The sequence below is a fragment of the Nicotiana tabacum genome, chromosome 22, assembly GCF_000715075.1.
Source record: "Nicotiana tabacum cultivar K326 chromosome 22, ASM71507v2, whole genome shotgun sequence".
Lineage (NCBI taxonomy): Eukaryota > Viridiplantae > Streptophyta > Magnoliopsida > Solanales > Solanaceae > Nicotiana > Nicotiana tabacum.
In genome coordinates, this window is record NC_134101.1 from 130,076,678 (window position 1) to 130,098,020 (window position 21,343).

At 34.0% G+C, this 21,343-nt stretch overlaps 1 protein-coding gene across 2 annotated transcripts; it reads right to left on the reverse strand.

The window, feature by feature from the left end:
- Positions 1-13,685: 13,685 nt before the first annotated feature.
- On the reverse strand, positions 13,686-18,117 carry LOC107789759 (protein kinase STUNTED-like). Of its 2 annotated transcripts, XR_012705098.1 has the most exons (10): positions 17,685-18,115; positions 17,174-17,253; positions 16,124-16,892; positions 15,799-16,047; positions 15,549-15,712; positions 15,397-15,476; positions 15,152-15,299; positions 14,906-15,055; positions 14,320-14,802; positions 13,686-13,938 (listed from the first exon to the last, which is right to left on the reverse strand). XR_012705098.1 is itself a non-coding variant. In XM_016611632.2 (9 exons), the coding sequence occupies exons 1-9, from the start codon at positions 17,923-17,925 to the stop codon at positions 14,560-14,562; spliced, it is 2,124 nt and encodes a 707-aa protein (XP_016467118.1). In that variant the 5' UTR covers positions 17,926-18,117; the 3' UTR covers positions 14,014-14,559. The 2 variants fall into 2 exon arrangements, 1 of the variants encoding a protein (XP_016467118.1); XM_016611632.2 differs by lacking the exon at positions 13,686-13,938 and having other exon boundaries at positions 14,014-14,802; positions 17,685-18,117.
- Between the last annotated feature and the right edge of the window lie 3,226 nt (positions 18,118-21,343).

Sequence of the window (21,343 nt, forward strand, 5' to 3'; positions counted from 1 at the left end):
GACTCTGATTAACAGTCTGCGAACCAGAAATTCGGATAAGGAATTCTGTTAACCCGGGAGAAGGTGTTAGGCATTCCCAAGTTCTGTGGTTCTAGCACAATCGCTCCACTGTTATATTCGGCTTAATTATCTCATTTTATACAAATACGAACTTATGTGTAAATTTTAACTCTTTACCGCTTTTATTATTATTATTATTATTATTATTATTTTACAGAGAATTGCAACGTTGTGAAAATGTATCTCGAACCACGTCACAATCAATGTACCCGTGGTCGTCGACACACTTCGACTCCGTTAAGATTTGGATTTGGGTCACATCAATGTACACCCGCGATTAAGAAAGTAAATTATTAAAGGCGCGCCTAAAGCGATTAGCGCATTATTATTTTTGAGAAGGCCGTGAAATCTTGCTAAAACGGGCCATCCGAAGTCTAATTAATTATTAACCATTTATTGAGGACCCCGCAGCTTGCATTTTATTTGGCGAGGCTCGTCAAATTTATTTTTAAAGGGCAATTCTAAAGTGACTACATTTCTATTAAATTTGTCTCTAAAAGAAACGAGAAAAGTCTTAATTAATTACATGCTTGTCAAGTAGTTATTGGATTACAGTAAATGATAACGGTAATTTACACTCAAACTCGTAAAATGGAGAAACGTTTCGTGCCTTTATTCTATAAGTGAACTACTAAAGCTGAAATTACAAAATGCATGCAAAATTGTCAAGATATTCAAAACAAACTAACCATTCTCCAAATTGATTTAAACTAATATTTCTAAAATTGATTTAAACTATTGGAATTAACGGCTAGGAAATGTTATCAACACGAATTCGAATACAAAAGAAAGCTAGGTATGAAATATGACAACTAATCCCTTAACTTATTTGTTCATTCTACAAATTACATATTTAACTACACGGAATCTGTAATTAACAACTACAAACTATAGTTTGAAAACCAAATAGTTCCAGTTAAATACAAGACTACGTCATGCATTCCAGTTGAGTTATAAAACTAAACTATATAAATACTTGTCACATATCTTATTAAACTATAGATACAACACTAATTCATCAAACACCCTAGCATTTCATTTCACTTTCACATCTCACAGCCACATCAGTATTGATTCGAAAGTGTACCTGGATAACGAAAATAAAAGAAAAGGGAGATGAGAGATCAGCAGGGCAGTAACAGTGCAGCAACAGCAACAACAACAACCAGCAACCAGGAGATTTAAAACCCCGCAATAAACTCAGAAATCCAGTTGCAATTTCAGAAATACAAGGCAACAACACAGATATACCAGAAACAGCAACAAATAACCAGTGCAGACCAGAAATAACAAACTGAGAAAACCACTTTAAACCTCAATGAAATCCCAGAAACAAACCAGCAATCACAAACAGAACAGTAGAACCAGAAGTGCAATCGAACAGCAAACTTTGATTTCTATTTTTTAAACTCTCCCAGAAAAAAAACACTTTGAACTTTTTATTAAACACTAACAAAACTGATTCTGATTTTCAGAAGTGAAAGAAAACCAACTCTCCAATTTTTTTTTCCAATTACTGAACTTTTAGGGGGCTAAAAATTCAGCCTATTCAACTCTAAAATTACTGAATTCTGATGATAAAATCCAGCAGGTTTTTAACTTGAACTATGAATGTTTTCTTTTTCTTCAAAGTTCAGCTTTCATTCACTCTTAAACTCTCCGAAAGAAACTGAATATTTTAGCTTTCAAAATGTTGTCTAAGACTGCCTGAAGAACTGATTTGTTTTTTCTCTTTTTCAGAAAGATGTTTTTCCCTTCTCTATCCCTCTCCTTTCTCTACAGACCTCATCCCCCTTTTATACAAGTCTGCCTTCCTTTCAAACCTACTGCCCGACCCCCTTTCTCCCACTAAATCTGAAATTTTCCACTTAAAATTTACTAAGGAAAATTTTTCCTTATTTTCAGCCCCCCATTCCCTTTTGTTCCCCATTAGTGTATTAATTTAAAGGACATTAATATTCCACTAACAAAACACTAACATAAAAATATTATCCTAACTGTTTCATTCCCAAATCACCCCTGAAATCCCTGAAATTGCAGCTATAGCCAATTCTCCTAAGTTCTGAATGCAACATTATGACTCACTACTATTCAGTTGACATTATCAAACCAATATTGAATTCAAATCAATTGTCAGATTCATTTTAGACCCTAGACACTAGGATGTGATTCATCAATTGCTTAAACTTGAATCAAACAGCAACAAAAATAAAGGCTAAGGCTATTAATGACCCAGAACACCCTTACAGGGCATGACACAGCAGGTTTAAGTGACAACCAAAATAGCAGTTGTGATGAAGCAGTTCGATTGACCAAACAATACAAAACACTTTAAATGATCAAACAAAATAGTGTGACGAACTGAATATACCCACAGGCTCAGTACTAAGTTCAACTATACCAACAGGCTCGTTTCAACACAACATTTAGGACATAAATGAAGTAGGAGGGAAAACAGACTAGCATGAACCATGAAACCAAAACCAACATTACACTACTATCATGTTAAATTAACATTCAGGCCTACCGGACTAATCGACGACACCTATTCAATCGATTACACAAATTATAACACATAACAATTATAGCAAACAGAAGCAAATGATAGAATGGACCAAATAACAGGTCTGGTGGAGAAGGACAGAATCAAACGACAACAATTGAAAAACCATAAAACTACACTCAACAAAGTAAACAGAATAATCAAAACCAAAAACGGAATAAACAAAACAAAGAAAAATACCTCCAGAACTCGGAAACATGGGCAACCCTGATTTGAAACCAAACTCGAATTGTTTGAGGTCGAACGGACCTTAATCGAGTGTTCTCAACTGAGAACACTTCGACTAAGGTCCACTAGACATCCAACTTCCTCTGATTTAGACAGATTTCAGTCTTTGGTTTTCTAGGGTTCTTGGGGGTTCGATTTGGGGTTCGAGTGTTTCCAGCCAGATTTGAACAAAACCCATGGTGGTTTGGTGACGAGGGAGGTCAGGGACATATTTGGTATGAGTTTGGGATTGGTTGTGGTAGATCTAGTTTTGCTCGAATCTTCGATTGAAGATTCGAGAAGTTGGAGGTTGATTCGAGGTAAGCAACCAACAGATCCGTAACGAGGGTGGTTAGGGGTTGCCTTGGTGTGAGTTTAAGGCGGATTGGGGTAGGTTCAGGCTTTGCTCGAATCTTCAAATGAAGATTCGAGAAGTTTGAGGATGATTCGAAACAAACGGGTACTGGCTTTGGATTGGGGGTGGTTAGGAGGTTCAGGGGTGTTATTTTGGTGGTCACAGGCGTTGTTGCCGCCGGCTTTCAAACGGAGGGGTTTCAGGGCGGCTAGGGTTTGGTCAAAGCATTGGGGTCCGTCTCTGAAAGAGACGATGAACAGGGTATGGCTTAGGGGGGGTGTTTGCTTTGGGGGGGCTGGGGTAGGTATTAGGTTATATAGTGGAGGGAGGATTGATCTTGGCCGTTAGATCAAGCACGATCAACGGCCTGGATCAACTCACTTAACTGAACGGTGTCGTTCGGTTTAAGTTGGGGAATGGGTTGGCCCGGGGGTGAAGTGGCTCGGGTCATGGTTAGGCCTTGAGGCCGTTGGATCAACGAAAATGGATGGCTCAGATTAAACACTTGAAACGGTGTTGTTTCAAACCAAGCCAGGGCTGCACTGGACCGTTTGATCTGTTCGATCGACGGCTCAGATTGAAGACGCTTAAACGGCGTCGTTTAGGCTATCTGAGAGATCAGGCATAATGGACTGGGTCATTGCATTGCATTTTGGGCCTGATTTTGGCCTGGCCTAGTCCGACTTAGCTAATTATTTTAACTCTCTTCTTTTAATTAACAATTAACAACAACTCTAGAAATAAATTGTAAAACAAAATTGATCTACAAAAATATTAATTAACCCTTAACAACAAACAACACACAAGTTATAACATTTAATTAAAAATAAAATCACACAATGGCACATTTAAATGACAAAATTACAACAATTACATATTTTTGTGATTTTCCTTCTTTTAAAACCAAATTATGGTTTAATTAATTCCTAATTGTAAGAAATAAAAATCCTAAGTGCACATGCCACATATTTTTTTATTATTTTAATTAATTATAACAGGATAAACATTCACAGACAAAAACATAAATAATTATCCAAAAATGCCACGCAAATCCTAAAAATGGTACACCAAGAAAATTTTGTTTTATTTTTTGATTTCTTTTGGAGTAGCTTTCGTGAAGCAAAAATCACGTGCTCACAGTCTTATTTTGTAGTCCTACTTGAAAAGTTATAGAAAACTTAGAGCCTGTTTGGACATAAGAATTTTTTATTTATTTTATCAAAAAAAAATCCCTTTTTTCCGAAATCAGCGATTGTTCATAAAATTTTCAATTTTTACTTGAATATGCATTTTGAAAATTTTCGAAAATTCGAAAAACTTCAAAAAGCTGTTTTTCAAAAATTTCACTCACAAAACTTCAAAAACAACCCAAAATTATATTCATGTTCAAACACAACTCTAAATTTCAAATACCATTTTTCACTTGAAAATTTTTTTCACCGAATTTGAGAATTTTACAATTCTTATATCCAAACGCTCACTTATTCTTTTTTTTCCTTACATAATAAACCCAATTCTTTTATTGTTGCAATTGATTATTAATAATAAAACATGTGGACTGACCATTGTATAATTGAACGCAACTTTTTGTTGAAATTAATTATTTGTATATATTCTATAATTAATTGTATTAGACCGTCCGAAAGTAGTTATAATAATAGGATTCCTAAAGCTATATCATGTAGGATTCCTAACATGTAGTATTATGTCCTAAAACTAATAGGATTATAAGGCCAATAACTAGAATTCCGGTTATGTCCTTTTATTATGAGTTATTATGCTTAATATTATAAGATTATTTTTGTAAACCGACATTGTATTCATGCTTTTATAATAACTAGTTTTAGGATACGTGCGTTGTACGTGTAGAAAAGTCAGCCAATATTTCGCGTTAAAATCTTGTGCTTTTATAATTATATAAATTAATAAAGTAGATGTAATTGTAGATGCATATCGAGTCTCTTGAAATATGTATTTTTTTTATAAATCTTATGATTACAATATTAATTATATAATGTTTCAAAATTTACTATGAAAATGTTGCTATACGTAGTATCTTACAGTAACTATGAATATTAATTTGGCTAAGCTAATTTATATTAACAAATAATTACGAACTTACAAACAACGATTATCTACAAAGAAGGTATACTTGGAATTAATTTTTGTCTGCACCAACAAAGGAATTACGAAAATTATAATTAGCATTAGGATTTATGTGATAGAAAATCAATAGATAAAAATAACAACGAGGAAGTCTAAGAAATAAGAAAAAGAACACGAGATAAGAGAAATTGAAAGTTTGAACCCCGTTGATCTTGATATTTGTGAATCAAGTAGTTCGTCTCAATTGATTTATAGGCTAGAATCATAAAAAAAAAAAAAAAGGAATGTGAAACGAAAAATTATACTTAAAACAATTATAACGAGAAATACCTCCTAATCATGATATTTGTGAAACAAGTAGTTTGTGTCACTCATTTTTTTTATTAAAGAGACAGAAAAGGTGAAAATAAAAATTAGACTCAAAACATTTGAAAAAATAAATTCGCAAAATAAGAGTATACACGTGTAAAAGAATTTCAAGAATGTACTCTAGCATAACTTTGCCTTCTCTACCCTTCTTTAGGCTCCTACGGCGTAGACAAATTGAGAAAACAACTTGCACCAGGTATATTATATGTACAACATAAACAAGTACTTGAATCTAGTCATAGACAATAACACGGGTAACATAAACTCGAAATCTAACGTAAAAGATCATCGTTTATCGTGTTAACCTGCAAAACATAACATAAATCAACAATTTAAAGATAAGATAAACTCTTAACTTAAAATTGTTGTTTACCTAGTTAACCTGCAAATTGCAAAACATAACAAGAATCGAGATTTTTAATGATTCGTAAATTCCTATCAGAGAAAGAATCATTAGTATGCGGTATGAATAGTGTTAGAATGCAGACGCATTACTTGCAAAAAAAATATCTAAATGAAAAATCATACTTCTATTGGAGCTCGAAAAGTACAATCTGGTCCCTTAAATAGTATCAGAAATGTTTGTAAATATAGTAAGTCTCTTAAATTTTGATATTAAATCCTAATTCGGACTCTAAAAGTATGTGTAAATATAGTAGCTCTCTTAAATTTTGATATTAGATCCTAATTCGGACTCTAAAAGTATGTAACGTAGTATTGGCTTTAAAGTATTAATTTTCTTGGGCTCTACAAATAAAGAAAGAATTTACCTATAATAAAATCTTATTTTGTTATAAATAGAATTCTATTTATGGTGAATGTCCATATTTAGAGAGATTCTAGGGTTTATTACTTGGTGGCTAAGTCAACCTCTCCCTATAAATAGAGGGTTCTATTCCATTGTAATTCATCCTAAAATTCAATAAGAATTTCCTCTCTCTTTCTCTACAATATTGTTCTTCTACTTTTATTGTTTCATAACATGTTATCAGCACGAGACTCTACCGTCTCAAGAAGCGTTTGAGAAGATTAAGGTATAACTTTTCTCCTCATTTTAATTATGACTGACATTATGAAAAGAAAGTTCGTTGCCCTTGAAATTTTGGGCAAGAACTATATGACATGGATGTTGGATGCTGAAATCCATTTAGATGCAATGGGTCTTGGAGACGCTATTAAAGACAAAACTAAAGCATCCACCCAAGATTGTGCTAAGGCCTTGATTTTCTTGCGCCATCACCTTGATGAAGGGTTGAAAATAGAATATCTCACAGTCAAAGATCGACTTGTTTTGTGGAATGGCTTAAAGGAAAGATATGACAACTTAAAATTGGTCACTCTTCCACAAGCACGATATAATTGGGCTCGTCTTAGGCTCCAAGACTTTAAGTCTGTTTCTGAATATAATTCTGCGATGTTCAGAATTACTTCTAAATTGAAACTCTGTGGAGATACTATCACTAATTATGATATGCTTGAAAAAATATTTACTACGTTTCATGCCTCCAATATGGTTCTGCAACAGCAGTACAGAGAGAAAGGTTTCAAGAAGTACTCTGAGCTGATTTCTCTTCTCCTTGTGGCTGAGCGAAACAATGACTTGCTCATGAGAAATCACGAAAATCGACCCACTGGGTCTACACCATTTCCTGAAGTGGATGAGGTGTATTCTCATTATGCTAAGCGTGGAAAAGGTCGTGGCCTTATTCGTGGTCATGGCCGTGGCCGTGGACAAGGAAGAAATTTTCCTGGTGTTAACACCCCCTAAAGAAAAATAACCACCAAAAGTGGAAAGGGAAAGATGAGAGGCCAAAGGCAAATGGTTCAGAAACTGAATGTTATCGTTGCGGTGGAAAAGGACATTGGGCAAATATTTGTCGTGTACCAAGACATTTGGTTGAGCTTTATCAAGTATCTCTAAAGAATAAAGGCCTTGAAGCTAATTTTGTCTATGACAATGAATTTGACATCACCCACTTGGATGTGGCAGACTTCTTTGAGCACCCTGATGGGAAAATAGACCACTTGATCGGTGATGGATCTGTGGTTAAAAATGATTGAGTAGTTTGATTTTTATTTTTGCTTATTTGTAGTAGCTAGTGAATAAACATCATGTAATCATAGTTCTTTACATGAGTAGTAGTCATTAGTATCAATTAGTATTATTTTATGAATTAGTGTTAGTTCGTTCTAGTATTCGTTTTAAACAATATTTCAGCCTTTAACCATATCATAATTATTTACATACACATGCATGTGGTAAGAATTCAAATGTGGCATATTGTTTTAGTATTTAACAGTCTCTGTACATAAATTCTTACCAAGTGTTTCTAATACTAAAGTGTATGTTGAGTATAATATGTCAAAAACATATGTATCTATTTTGTACTGTATTATGAACTTAGTGTGCAATTATTGCCTTTACATATTGTACTATTATAATGAAAATTTATCATAACTGTAACAATATTTTTCTTTACCAGTGTGCATATATCAGGCAGATAACGCAATCTTAGAGTAACATGAAAAAGCATATTATGATTTCACTGTTTAATAGTGCTAACAAGTGAAAAAGCAGTAATAGCATGTGATAATCTTGTTAAAAGGCTTTCTCGTAGTGTTAATAACAAACACGAAAATCAAACTATAGCACTTATAATTGTATTATTACTCTTAATAAATTAAAATAAAATTAATGTCTTGTGAAAATTTGCATGTGGCCCAGATGTTATGTGTATTAAATCTCGGCTCTGTGTGTGTAATACCATTATTTTGCATTTGTTTGCATTCTTTCATATAAATACATTTTCTTCTTTATATTTTTTCTGAATTTCCCTTTTAGACTAATATTTATTCGTATATTTCTTTTGTATGTCAAACTATTGGAAGCAAATATGGATATCCCACAAAACAAATTTGGATCAAAGTTTAATTGTAAAAATATTTGTTTAACTGATTCATGTACGACACATACAATATTCAAAGAGAAGAAATATTTCTCTCATTTAAGTATGTGTAAGGCAGATGTTACTACAATTTCTAGTTAATTGAAGGCTCTGGAAGAGCTACTATAACTCTGCCTAAGGGAACAATACTTATCACAGAGAATGCAATGTTCTCCTCCAAGTCCAAGAGGAACTTGTTGAGTTTTAAAGATATCCGTCGAAATGGATATCATATTAAGACAATAGATGAGAATAATCTTGAATATCTCATAATTACCAAGAATGTCTCTAGCCAAAAGAGGGTTATTGAGATGTTCCCATCTTTATCTTGTGGCATGTATTGGACAAGAATTAGTGCAATTGAGGCACATTCTACCGTAAAACTAAAAGGTTACTGATTCCAATACTTTTGTACTTTGGCATGATCGATTGGGACATCCTAGATCAATTATGATGAGACGAATTATAGAAAACTCAAATGGGCATTCATTAAAGAATTTAAAGATTCTTTTAGATAATGAATTTTTTTGCACTTCTTGTTATCAAGGCAAGTTAATTATTAGACCATCACCAACAAAGGTTGGAATTGAGTCCCCTGCGTTTTTGGAACGTATACAAGGGGACATTTATGGACCTATTCACCCACCTAGTGGGTCGTTTAGATATTTTATGGTCTTAATAGACGCATCTTCTAGATGGTCCCATGTGTGCCTATTGTCATCTCGCAACCTCGCGTTTGCAAAATTAATGGCACAAATAATTCGATTACGGGCACAATTTTCCGATAATCCAATTAAGTCTATTAGACTTGATAATGTTGTTGAGTTTTCATCCCAAGCATTTAATGATTATTGCTTAACAATTGGGATAAAAGTGGAACATCATGTAGCTCATGTTCACACTCAAAATGGTCTTGCAGAGTCTTTAATTAAACGTCTGCAATTGATAGCAAGACCGTTACTCATGAAAACGAGGTTGCCCACTTTTATTTGGGGTCACGCCATTTTGCATGCAGCAATGCTAGTTCGTCTCACACCGACAAATTATCATAAATATTCCCCGTTGCAATTAGTTTTGGGTCATGAACCTAATATATCCCATTTAAGAATTTTTGGATGCGCATTATATGTGCCTGTAGCACCGCCATATCGCACCAAAATGGATCCGCGAAGAAAGTTAGGAATATATGTTGGGTTTGAATCGCCCTCCATTATTTTCTACCTCGAAACATTGACGGGGGATTTGTTTACTGCACGATTTGCAGACTGTCGCTTCGATGAGACACTTTTTCCAAAATTAGGGGGAGAAGTTGGTGAAACCAAACAGGAAATTTAGTGGAAAAATCCATCATTATCTCATCTTGATCCATGTGCCTCTATTTGTGAAAAAGAGGTGCAAAAGATTATCCATTTGCAGAGAATAGCAAATCAAATGCCAGACGCATTTACGGATTTGAAAAGGATAATAAAATCACATATCCCTGCAGAGAATGTTCCAATACGTATTGATGTCCCTATTGGACAATCTTCTAGTGTCATAGCTAATGAGTCAAAAGCACGCCTAAAACATGGCAGACCATTAGGTTCAAAAGATCGAAATCCTAGAAAAAGGAAAATAAATGATCAAAATGACACTACGAAAGAATCTCATGAAGAAATCCACGATTTAATAAATTCTGAGATCCATGAGGAATCCACTGAGCCCGAGGCTCAAGAAAATAAGGAACTATCAATAAATCCAATCGATATTGAGACAAATTTGAATCGAGTGGATATAGTGGTGGATTATGTCTTTGCATATAATGTTGCACCTAGCATTATGCAAGAAAGAGAGAATCTTGAACCTAAATCTATTGGAGAATGTCGACAAAGACTTGATTGGCCAAAATGGCAAGAAGCAATCCAATCAGAGTTGAATTCACTTGCAAAACGTGACGTTTTTGGGCCTGTAGTCCAAACACCTAATGATGTTAAGCCTGTTGGCTATAAATGGGTCTTTGTACGCAAGAGAAATGAGAAAAAATGAGGTACAAAGATATAAGGCACGCCTTGTTGCACAAGGATTTTCACAAAGGCCTAGTGTCGATTATGAAGAGACATATTCACCCGTTATGGATGTTATAACTCTCCGTTATCTCCTTAGTTTTGTTGTCCATGGAAATATTGACATGCATTTAATGGATGTGGTTACAGCCTACCTTTATGGCTCACTTGATAATGAGATATACATGAAAATTCCTGATAGATTTAAAATGCCAAACGCACATAATTCAAAGTTCCGGGAAATATTTTCAATCAAATTGCAAAGATCTTTGTATGGTCTAAAGCAATCAGGACGAATGTAGTATAATCGTCTTAGTGAGTATTTATTAAAGGAAGGCTATATAAATGATGTCATTTGCCCATGTGTTTTTATAAAGAAAACAACATCGGAATTTGTTGTACTTGCCGTATATATTGATGACATAAACCTTATTGGAACTCCTATAGAACTCCAAAAGGTAGATGATTATTTAAAGAAGGAATTCGAGATGAAAGATCTCGGAAAGACAATATTATGTCTTGGTTTGCAAATTGAACATTTGGCAAACGGAATTTTTGTTCATCAATCTGCCTACATAGAAAAGGTATTGAAACGGTTTTACATTGATGGAGCACATCCATTAAGTACTCCGATGGTTGTTCGATCACTTGATGTGAATAAGAATTCATTCTGACCTCAAGAAGAGAATGAAGAGTTACTTGGTCCTGAAGTACCATATCTTAGTGCAATTGATGCACTAATGTATCTTGCCAATACTACAAGGCCTGACATAACTTTTTCAGTTAATGTCTTAGCAAGATATAGCTCTGCTCCCACAAGGAGACATTGGAATAGAATCAAACACATATTGCGGTATCTAAAAGGGACTATCGATATGGGCTTATTTTATAGCAATAATTGTAGTCCTGATCTTGTTGGTTATGCCGATGCTTGGTATTTATCCGATCCATACAAGGCTCGATCTCAAACATGTTATGTGTTTACCTGTGGAGGCACTTCCATATCTTGGCGATCGACTAAGCAATCAATTGTGGCTACTTCATCTAATCATGCTGAGATAATTGTTATTCATGAAGCAAGTCGAGAGTGTGTGTGGTTGAGGTCTATAATACATCTTATTCGAGACAAATATGGTTTGAAATGTGACAAACTACCCACAATTTTGTATGAAGACAATGCAACATGCATAGCCCAATTGAAGGGAGGATTCATAAAAGGAGATAGGACAAAGCACATTTCACCAAAGTTATTTTTCACACATGATCTTCAAAAGAATGGTGATATCAATGTGCAACAGATTCGTTCAAGTGATAATATGGCTGATTTGTTCACAAAATCTCTACCAACGTCAACCTTCAAGAAGCTAGTGTACAAGATCGGGATGCGAAGGCTCAAGGATGTGAATTGATGCTTTCATCAGGGGGAGTTAATGCGCGTTGCACTCTTTTTCCCTTACAAGCTTTTGTCCCACTGGGTTTTCCTTGAAAGGTTTTTAACGAGGCAACCAAAAGGCGTATTATTAGAGATGTGTACTCTTTTTCCTTTTCTAGAAATTTTTTTCCCATTGGGTTTTATTTTAGTTAAGGTTTTAACGAGGCACATTACTTATCGAGTAAACATTCAAGGGGGAGTGTTATAAATAGAATTCTATTTATGGTGAATGTCCATATTTAGAGAGATTCTAGGGTTTATTACTTGGTGGCTAAGTCAACCTCTCCCTATAAATAGAGGGTTCTATTCCATTGTAATTCATCCCAAAATTCAATAAGAATTTCCTCTCTCTCTTTCTCTGCAATATTGTTCTTCTACTTTTATTATTTCATAACATATTTGATTCTAAAGTCCTAAATTTTAGAACTTCTAGATGAATAAGGAAAGATTTGATAAATAAACTTTTAGTTGATTTTAAAGTTCTAAATATTAAAAAATTATTTAAATGACAATTTTATCTAATGTAAAATCTACTTTAAAAAAGATTTAAAAAAAGGCGAACGACATTTTGCTAAGGGCTTTTGTGTTTTTAATATAGTATAAATATAGATTACTCACTTGAAAAAAAAAATTTAATATATTTGTCTGAACGTCAATTTTGTAATGATTGAGGAAAAAGCACGATATGTTGAAATCAACTTCAAAGAGCAATAACTTTACTGTAGGCGTCCAAATTAATAAGTAAAATCATCAAATAATTTCAAGTATATGTCTTTTTGGAGTCTTAAATTGTATTCAAATAAGGAAAGAATATAAGTAAAATCTTACTCCATACTAAATATTAAAATTTTGAAGACCTAAATAGTAGAAAATAATTAACATCCAAAATTTAGGAAAATAACTTAAATTATAATTTTATCCAATATAAAATATATTTTTAAAGGGTAAAAAAGGCGAACGGCATTTCGCTAAGGGTCTTCGTGCTTTTAATATAGTATAGATAGATATAGATATAGATAATTTGCTTATACTTATTCGTTATAAAATAAGCGATCTTTTCATGCAAAAACCTGGACAGGAGCTGACATGCCTTCTTTGGACTTGGTCATACACTATTTAAAACATGTACATTTTTAAAAATTATTTAAAGTTTAACCAGTTTTGGCAAACTCCAAACGGAACCTGCGTCTTCTTCTTCGTTAGGCTCTGCCAAAACCTAACTTGATATCTTAAAGCCCCGAACTTTGAAAAGTGAAAGTTCAAATTCAGATATATGCCTGAGAAATGAAGTTAGCATTGATGGAATTTAAAAACTTCAGACTCGCGATGTTTGAGTTGATTTTGAGATAGTTAAACTTTAAAAAAAATCATAAATTTCAACTATTTTTTAAAATAGGATCCTGAAACCGGCCATTTGTGCACTTCATCCTCTATATAATGCTGTTTAACCAAATCACACAATACTCAGAAACTAAAGAAAATGCGGTCTATACCCCAACTTTGTCAATATGGCGTTATACAAAAAAGTGAAAAAGTTGAGAGAAAGAATCTCTAGCACAACAAGAAATGCACACCAATTCACTAAGATATTAGTTAGAATGATATGAACCTAAACTCTAACGCTTTAATAACTTGTCATAAATATTCAAATCATAGGCTTTTATTTTCCCTTCTTTTTCATAATTACATAATTTACTTAAATTTTTCCAACGACAAACTTATCGAGAAAAAATAGCAGTGTAGTCAATAGTGCAATTTGGCCCGTGTACTTGTTTGTGTTCTCCGTAGCTGTAAGACAGTATAAGCGTAAGGTCTTCGCTGTCACTCTGAAATCCTAGTCATTATATATTTGCAGTGACCTAATCCAGAAGTACAAAATAAAGAATCAAATAAATGTGGAAATTGGCGAAAAATAATCATAGTCTATAAACTTGTAGCTTATAAAAGAATCATTAAAATTAATTGTGATAAGTTAGTCACCAAAAAAAATGTAACCGAATATATGTAAATATTCTCAAAATGCAATCTGAAAGTAAAGTTGCAGTACGAGGTCAAAGAGTATGAAATCCAGAAACGGTTAAACCTCTCTATTGACATACTAAAGTCTGTTTATATCAATCTGATTGTCTCTCAAGAAGCAGACAAACAACAGTAGACTACTACAGTTATTTTCTTCCGACTAAATATGAACTCCAAGTATAATTACACCTCAACTTTCGATTTGATTTACAATCACTGACCTGCGAGCATCTGCTGATCATTTGCTCATTCAGATAACTTACCAACTTTTGGCAGCATTGTTACTGCGCTGGAAAAAAAACTGTGGAAAAAATCAGCCCAGGCAGGGGAAGGAGGAGGTCGATAGCTGAAAACCTCTCGTACCAGGACCCAGCAATGGGGCAATCAATGAAGAAGGGAAGCTCGGTATTTACAGAAGAAAGGCTACTTGATATAGCCATAGAAACCTATCATAGGAATGGCTAGTCGAAACTTGAAGAGCGACTAAACCTCCCTTGCAAATAATCCTCCACGGAAATGGTTGGTCCTGTGCTGTTACAGGAAAGTGAGGACTCATCCTCCAGATTCATCAATGCAAGATTAATAAAGGATTGTATATTTGACGCTGGTTGTTCACCATCGACAGCATCTACTTCCTCTGAAGCTTTGCCTTCTTCCCTCGCCCACTTAATTGTTTCTGCCTCACCTTGGAGGAGTTTCACCACCTGTTTTATTTTTTATGCTGTTAAATATAACAAATAAAACAAGGTAGCAGCAGACTGTAGTATATAATAACCCCAAGTTGAATAGCAGATGCAGTTTACTCACGATGTCAATTTGAGGTCTAAATCCAGGAGCTCGTCTGATGCAAAGTGATGCAGCTAGGACCATTCTCTCAAATTGATCATGGTCATAAGCGTCTATCAAGCTAGGATCTAGCAACTCCCTCATTTCCCCACACTTCAGAGCTTGTTTCGCCTAAAGATGATTATCAACAATTTGCAAAGCTCAATCTACTATGCACTGGGAAGAAAAAGGATACTCTATTAATGAATTGCAAAGATGACAACTTACCCATATGACTAAGCTTTCCTGACCTTTCCCGTTTCCATTATCAATTGGCTTTTTACCAGACAAAAGCTCAAAGAGAACAACACCAAATGCATAGACATCAATCTTTTCAGTTATCTTTCCTTGCATAAAGTACTCTGGAGCCAAGTAGCTGCAATACAAGATAAGTTAGAACAAAGGCTCCTATTTTTATATGAAGTGACGAGGATAATTGTTATCTGAAATCAAAATGAAAAACTTTAACTTACCCAAATGTTCCAGCAACATCAGCGCTATCTAAATGATATGAACAACTTGAGGCCAATGTTGCAAGTCCAAAATCTGAAAGCTGAATGCAAGACGGTTGTTAATATTAGTTATTCAAAGCGATGTAACACCCTACGGAAGAAGAATAAATTACCTGTGGCACAAAATCATCAGACAGGAGAATGTTTGAAGATTTCACATCCCTATGAATTATGGGGCCATCAGCTGCATTGTGTAGGTGGTCCAGTGCCTCAGCAACACCCAAAGCAACCTTGTACCTATCTTCCCAGCTAAGTGAATTTTGATCCTTTTCAGAACCTAGTATTTTATATCGTTGGTCAGCATAACAAATCAAGAGGAAAAAGAAAGCCTTCAAACAAGCAGGAAATATCTCGTTAAGGTACCGTGGAGATTCTCTTCTAAGCTTCCTCTGGATAACAGATCATAAACCAGCAGAAGGTTGTTCTCCTCTAAACAAAATCCAAACAGTGAAATAATGTGCTTGTGGTGCAGAGTCGTAATTATTTCAATCTCTGAACGAAATTGCTTTGCCACAACTTCTGATGGCTTCAATATTTTTACAGCAAGTTGCTTGCCGTCTGGAAGGCACCCTTTGTAAACCTTACTGCTGCCTCCCTTTCCAATCAAATTCTCTACAAAAATAGTTAAATTTAGTAAAAGTGAGAATGTATGCCAAACTTTTCAAAATTCAGAAAGGTCGGGACATACCAGGAAGAAAACTAGAAGTTGCTGAACAAAGCTCCTGGTAGCTAAACAATCTGCAAATAGACGAGTACCTCTCAGTAAGACCCTCCAGTTCCTCAGGAAGGATAACAAAGCACTCATCTGAAAGAGCACTAGCATTACTTCCAAAAGGAATAATTGCTCCCTTCTCTTCATCCAACTTTGTACGATGAGGCTCATCCTTGTCAGATACACTCTGTTTATGATCAGGGTAGATAGCTGCAAAAGATTGCCGACTTGGTCGTTTCCAAACCCATTGCATCATAGATGACCTTTTCGTAGGAGATTTTTCAGATGCCACTATGTTGTGAAGAAACACTCGTCGAAGCAATGCCCACCGAGACTTTGATTGATGGACTTCAACACTCCTAACAGGCACCAAAGCCATAGCATTGTTCTCAGGACACGAGTCTTTTTCCGCAGCTCTTTTAGGTGTTAAGCTCAAAGGACTTTTTCTCAATGTCTTCCTTCTCTTGAATGTTGATTCGGGCACATCTGAGTCACTAGACTCATCTCCAACTGATGAAGCACCTGCGGCCCTTTGATAGACAATCTTGCCATTGTCAACAGCAATAACTGAGATGCTCTTTGCCACTTTCCTAGCACAGTACTTTGCAATTGACACTGATGACCGGATGGTATGATGGTTGCCTGAAGTCCCAACAATCAAATTTGTAGCACTCTCCAACTTTGCTTCACGAGCAAGAACTTTACGAACTGGTGATCCTCGACAGACTTTAAGCTTCAAATGCACCTGAAGAGAGTTCATCTTAATACAAATTCTATTTTTAAACAAAAAAGGAGGTTGGATTTGTCTCCTCTTACTAGGCAGCACACGAACAGAAAAGAAGCTACACAAATCTCAAATCTACTTTACTGTAATCAAACTAACTTGGATCTAAATTTTAAAAGTACCACTAATTTTTTTCCTTTTCTATTTCCCACTTCCTGTTCTGTTAGGGTAGATTGTAAATTCTGTGAAGTTATCCACGTAGTGAAAGGAAGAAGAGGAAAATGAGGGTTTAATGAGAAAACCTGCTTTAAATTGCAGAAGCCTTCATAAGCAGTCAGCATCGAGTCAAATGTCTTCACCAATGCAATAGGCTCTGGTTTTTCTGCAACAATAGAAAAAAAGGTATATATTCAGTATTGCAGTCCAGAAATATTGGAGATAACAAAAAAAACTCAGAAGAAGAAAGAAAGCAAATGAAAATGAAAAAAAAAATGGTGAGAAATTAAAAGTTGCCAGCAATTACATTGTCAAATGAACCGGTGTGTGAAATGTGACGATTTCACAATACCCGTTACACGGAGCAGAAAAGACCGAAAAAACTAACAGAGAAAACTGAAACAAATAGTAAAAACAATTTTTTTAAAGAAAAAACAGAAATTGCCATAACTATTATCCATCAATCAACGAGTAAACTGAGACAGAATGTATAATACCCATTACGAAAATACTAGGGTATCCGAACTAATCTACAACTTTTTCCACAAAAACAAAACAAATAAATTGCTAAAATTATAGAGTGATTTATGTATTTACCAGTAGTATTTGGATCGAGAACATGAACAGCAACAACGTGATCTCCAGGCTGAGCGACCTTAACCAAAGCCCACGTCAGCAACTCTTTACTCCTGGAATCTAACTTCACTCCCACCACTGCCACCACCCTTCCACCGCCGGCCACTTCTTCTCCGGCGCCACCATTTTTATCACCATCACCATAATTAATAATATTACTGTCGCTTTCCACAATACTACAGTTACCAGTACACACTTTCATTGTGATTTGTAGCGAAAAGGGCGCAGTGTGTAATGGTCGCTTTCTCTCTCTAGAAATGCATTGGGGTTTGAGAGAAAGAATTGCACTTTTTTGTGTGTGTGTATGTATAAATTAGGAAAAAGAGAAATGATGAATTGATTACTCCCCATATACAACTGATTTTGTCAGAAAGGGTAATGGGGTGGTGTGTAAATATTTATGTGGCTATACTAAATCACAAGCTATTCCGGATATAGAAAGATGTATATTTTTAGATAGCCTAAAAGGGGAGTATGTTACCTGAAATAGGACGGAGGAGTAATTATCAAGAAGATATAATTAATTTCAACTAACTGATCCATTTTGTAGTTTGTCCTTTAAAATATGTCTCACTCACACTATAAATATTTTCACAACATAATTTAACGTAGTATAGTTGATTAACTTTTATTTTTATTATAAAGTTATACTTTCTTTGATCCGAAATATGTATCTTTTGGCCAAGTCATTTTGGTAAAAATAAGTGTCCTATCGAAAATCAAGAGACATTAATTATTAGTATTATTTTTAAATCTATCCTATTTCTAATATAGGATAGATGATCTAAGAATATGAGGAGAGATAAAAGGTTAATATGAAGAAATACAATGAATAACTCTGTAAAATAATTCCTGTTATAATGTTATTATTAATAAATAATGAATATTTATTTTACACCGGGAGGAAGTATCAATTAGTAAATATTTATCACATAGATTTATTTATACCTTATTGTGTAAAAAAAAATATTATACCGCAAATTTATATACTCCCTTAACATATTTTTTAAAATTTGGACCATATGCGATTTGTTATAGCATCATGATTGACAAGAGTCTTGATTTTGTAGGTGTGGGACAACCTATACATCTCATTATTATGACATGAAAAACTTAAATCAAACATATTTCTCTATACGAAATAAATTTTATTTTGTAATAAAATATTTTCCAAAAAGGTAAACTTTTACCAATTTGGAAGAAATTAACTTTTTTTCTTAAATGTTTTCTCTAATTATAATCCACAACACATAAATTATACTTTCAAAAACTTTGCAAAGCTCATTTTCTAAAACTTAGATTAGGAAAAGTATAGGAGAAAACAAAAGAAGGAAAACTTTTCACTATTAGTTTTGATTTTTCCTTTTTAGCATACCACGTCAAAAAGCTAAGAACAGCAAGTTTATTTGAAAAAAATATTACAGTTTTGCGAGAGAAAAATATTATTTACTTGAAAAAGAGATAAACATCACTTTTAAAATTTTGAAACTCGACTTCAACATTTTTTCTAAAATTCATCTTCAGAAATTGAATAACCAAATAATATTTTGAAGATGAGTTTTCGAAAAAATATGTATGGACAAACGAGTCCTTAGACCTTAGTCTCTCTCTGGTAGACGAAGACGCAATTTCCTATATGTAGAGAAATTTGTTTGTGTTTGTCTTTGATTGTCGTTTGCTTAATGAGAAAAAAGTTTAGCGAAAATAGTCTCGGAAAGAGCAAATAAAAGAGGGAACACTGCTTTTAAAGTAAAACAATGAATTTTATATCTAACAAAATTGTCTCAAATTAGCATTATATTCTAATAATCATAATCATGGATAGTGCATGTTTTAGAATCAAATGTTCCGTAAAACAACTACATTTGTGCATTACGAAAGATAAATCTTATACTAAGGTAAACCCGTTAAAAAAAAGTAGCTCGATGCACAAAGTATCTTGTATTCACGCAAGACCCAGAAAAGGACTGTCAGGGGTGTGTGGTGCAGACAACATATTCTAATACAAGTATGAGTGGCCGATTTGATGGCTCGAACCCATAAATTAATTCATCAATGTTGATAAATTTGGTGAAAACTTAATTATTTTTCCAGTATGAAATATCTTTGTTTCCTTAATCTACTACTATATGAAGCCATCTAATTTGGAATAACTTATAAGGATTATGATATTGATGATTTGAAGTATTATGAGATAATTATGTTTTATCGTATTGTGTTCTTCTTGATGAAATTAAGTTACTTTCACATTGCAAGTTTCCTATTTTGGAGATACAATCATAAAAGGTAATAGGATCTCCTTAGTAGCATAATAAAAAGCCGTTCACTCATTATATTTTTATTTTTTTCAACCTCTTGAATTAAATGAGAAAATAATATATTTCCTCAAGTAAACATGTTTAGCAGATTATTGCAATTATGAATTATGTCTATGTTGCAGTCCGAACGATTTATTTTCTTTTTTCCCCTGGCACTTTGACCACAACAAGTAACTGCCTTGCTTGTTATGACAAATGAGTGAAGTGCTTTTAATGCACTTGAACCTCTAATCCTCAAGAAGCGGGTGAATTAGTTCAAGAAATAACTGATTTTATTATTAGCCACCATAATGTAGATTATGGTAAAGTTGTCACGGGATCGAGCCGTGAAAGCAGACATTAATACGTGCATTGGAGTAGATTGTTTATATCACGCTCTTTAGGATGTTGTCCTACGTGAATGTAAAATGTTTATCTCTTTTTTTATAATGTAAATTATTCGTGGAGAATGCAATAAAATTTGAGAAAATGATCATTTGTGGAGCCGTACACATTCATTTTGGTAGACCCAATTTCAACCATTATTTATGGTCAAATTCTTTAGTAAATTATTCGTTTTGCTAAAGAGTGATGCTTGGGTCCAGCCAATATTCTGTATCCAATGCTGCTATTCCAAGGCATCTACAGAGTTTACCAACCCCACAAGTAAAATAAAATTAAATATTAAAATTATATAAAAAGACAACCTAAAAGTATCATAAAGTGAAAAAGAGGAAAGAAGGAAAGGGAGAGGAAAGGCATAAAGGGATTATATAATGATGGACGTGTTAAAGAAATGAATGTTAATATAATGATATCAAGACTGTTCTTTTGAGCCTTCTTTCGGGTCCAAAGAATAAAGTCCATTGTCTTAAAGAAAGAAAATAAGTGGATAAAACAAAAGTCATGACGGAATTAAAAGTTCTAAATATTACGAATAGTTTGTACATTGGATGCTCATGTTGTGAATAATTTAAAGATTAAATCTCCCATTTTATGTCTATTATCTTTACTATTTATGCCTATAAAAGGTCATGTAATTGCAATGGAAAGATACACCAAAGTGAAAGAAGAAAACATTTCTCCCTTCTTTCTATCTCTTCTTATTTACATTTTACTGCATTGCTTTTATTTTATAATACATTATCAGCACGAAGCTCTAATTTTATTCTTAACTCCCGCTAAGTTGAGCCATATTTTATTAAGGTATGTATCATTATAATCATTTTATTTATGGCAGTACATATCATATGCTCACTGTTTGCAAATTACTTGTGCGCTTGGGCATCTTAAATAGTTTAAGTACATTGCAGTGATAAAATA

Coding starts and splice junctions, on each gene's coding strand:
- LOC107789759 (XM_016611632.2), bottom strand. CDS start 17,925: ATGAAAGTGTGTACTGGTAACTGTAGTATTGTGGAAAGCGACAGTAAT. Junction 16,048..16,123: donor AACTTCTAGTTTTCTTCCTG/GTATGTCCCGAC, acceptor CTATTTTTGTAG/AGAATTTGATTGGAAAGGGA. Junction 15,056..15,151: donor AGGAAAGCTTAGTCATATGG/GTAAGTTGTCAT, acceptor AATCATCTTTAG/GCGAAACAAGCTCTGAAGTG.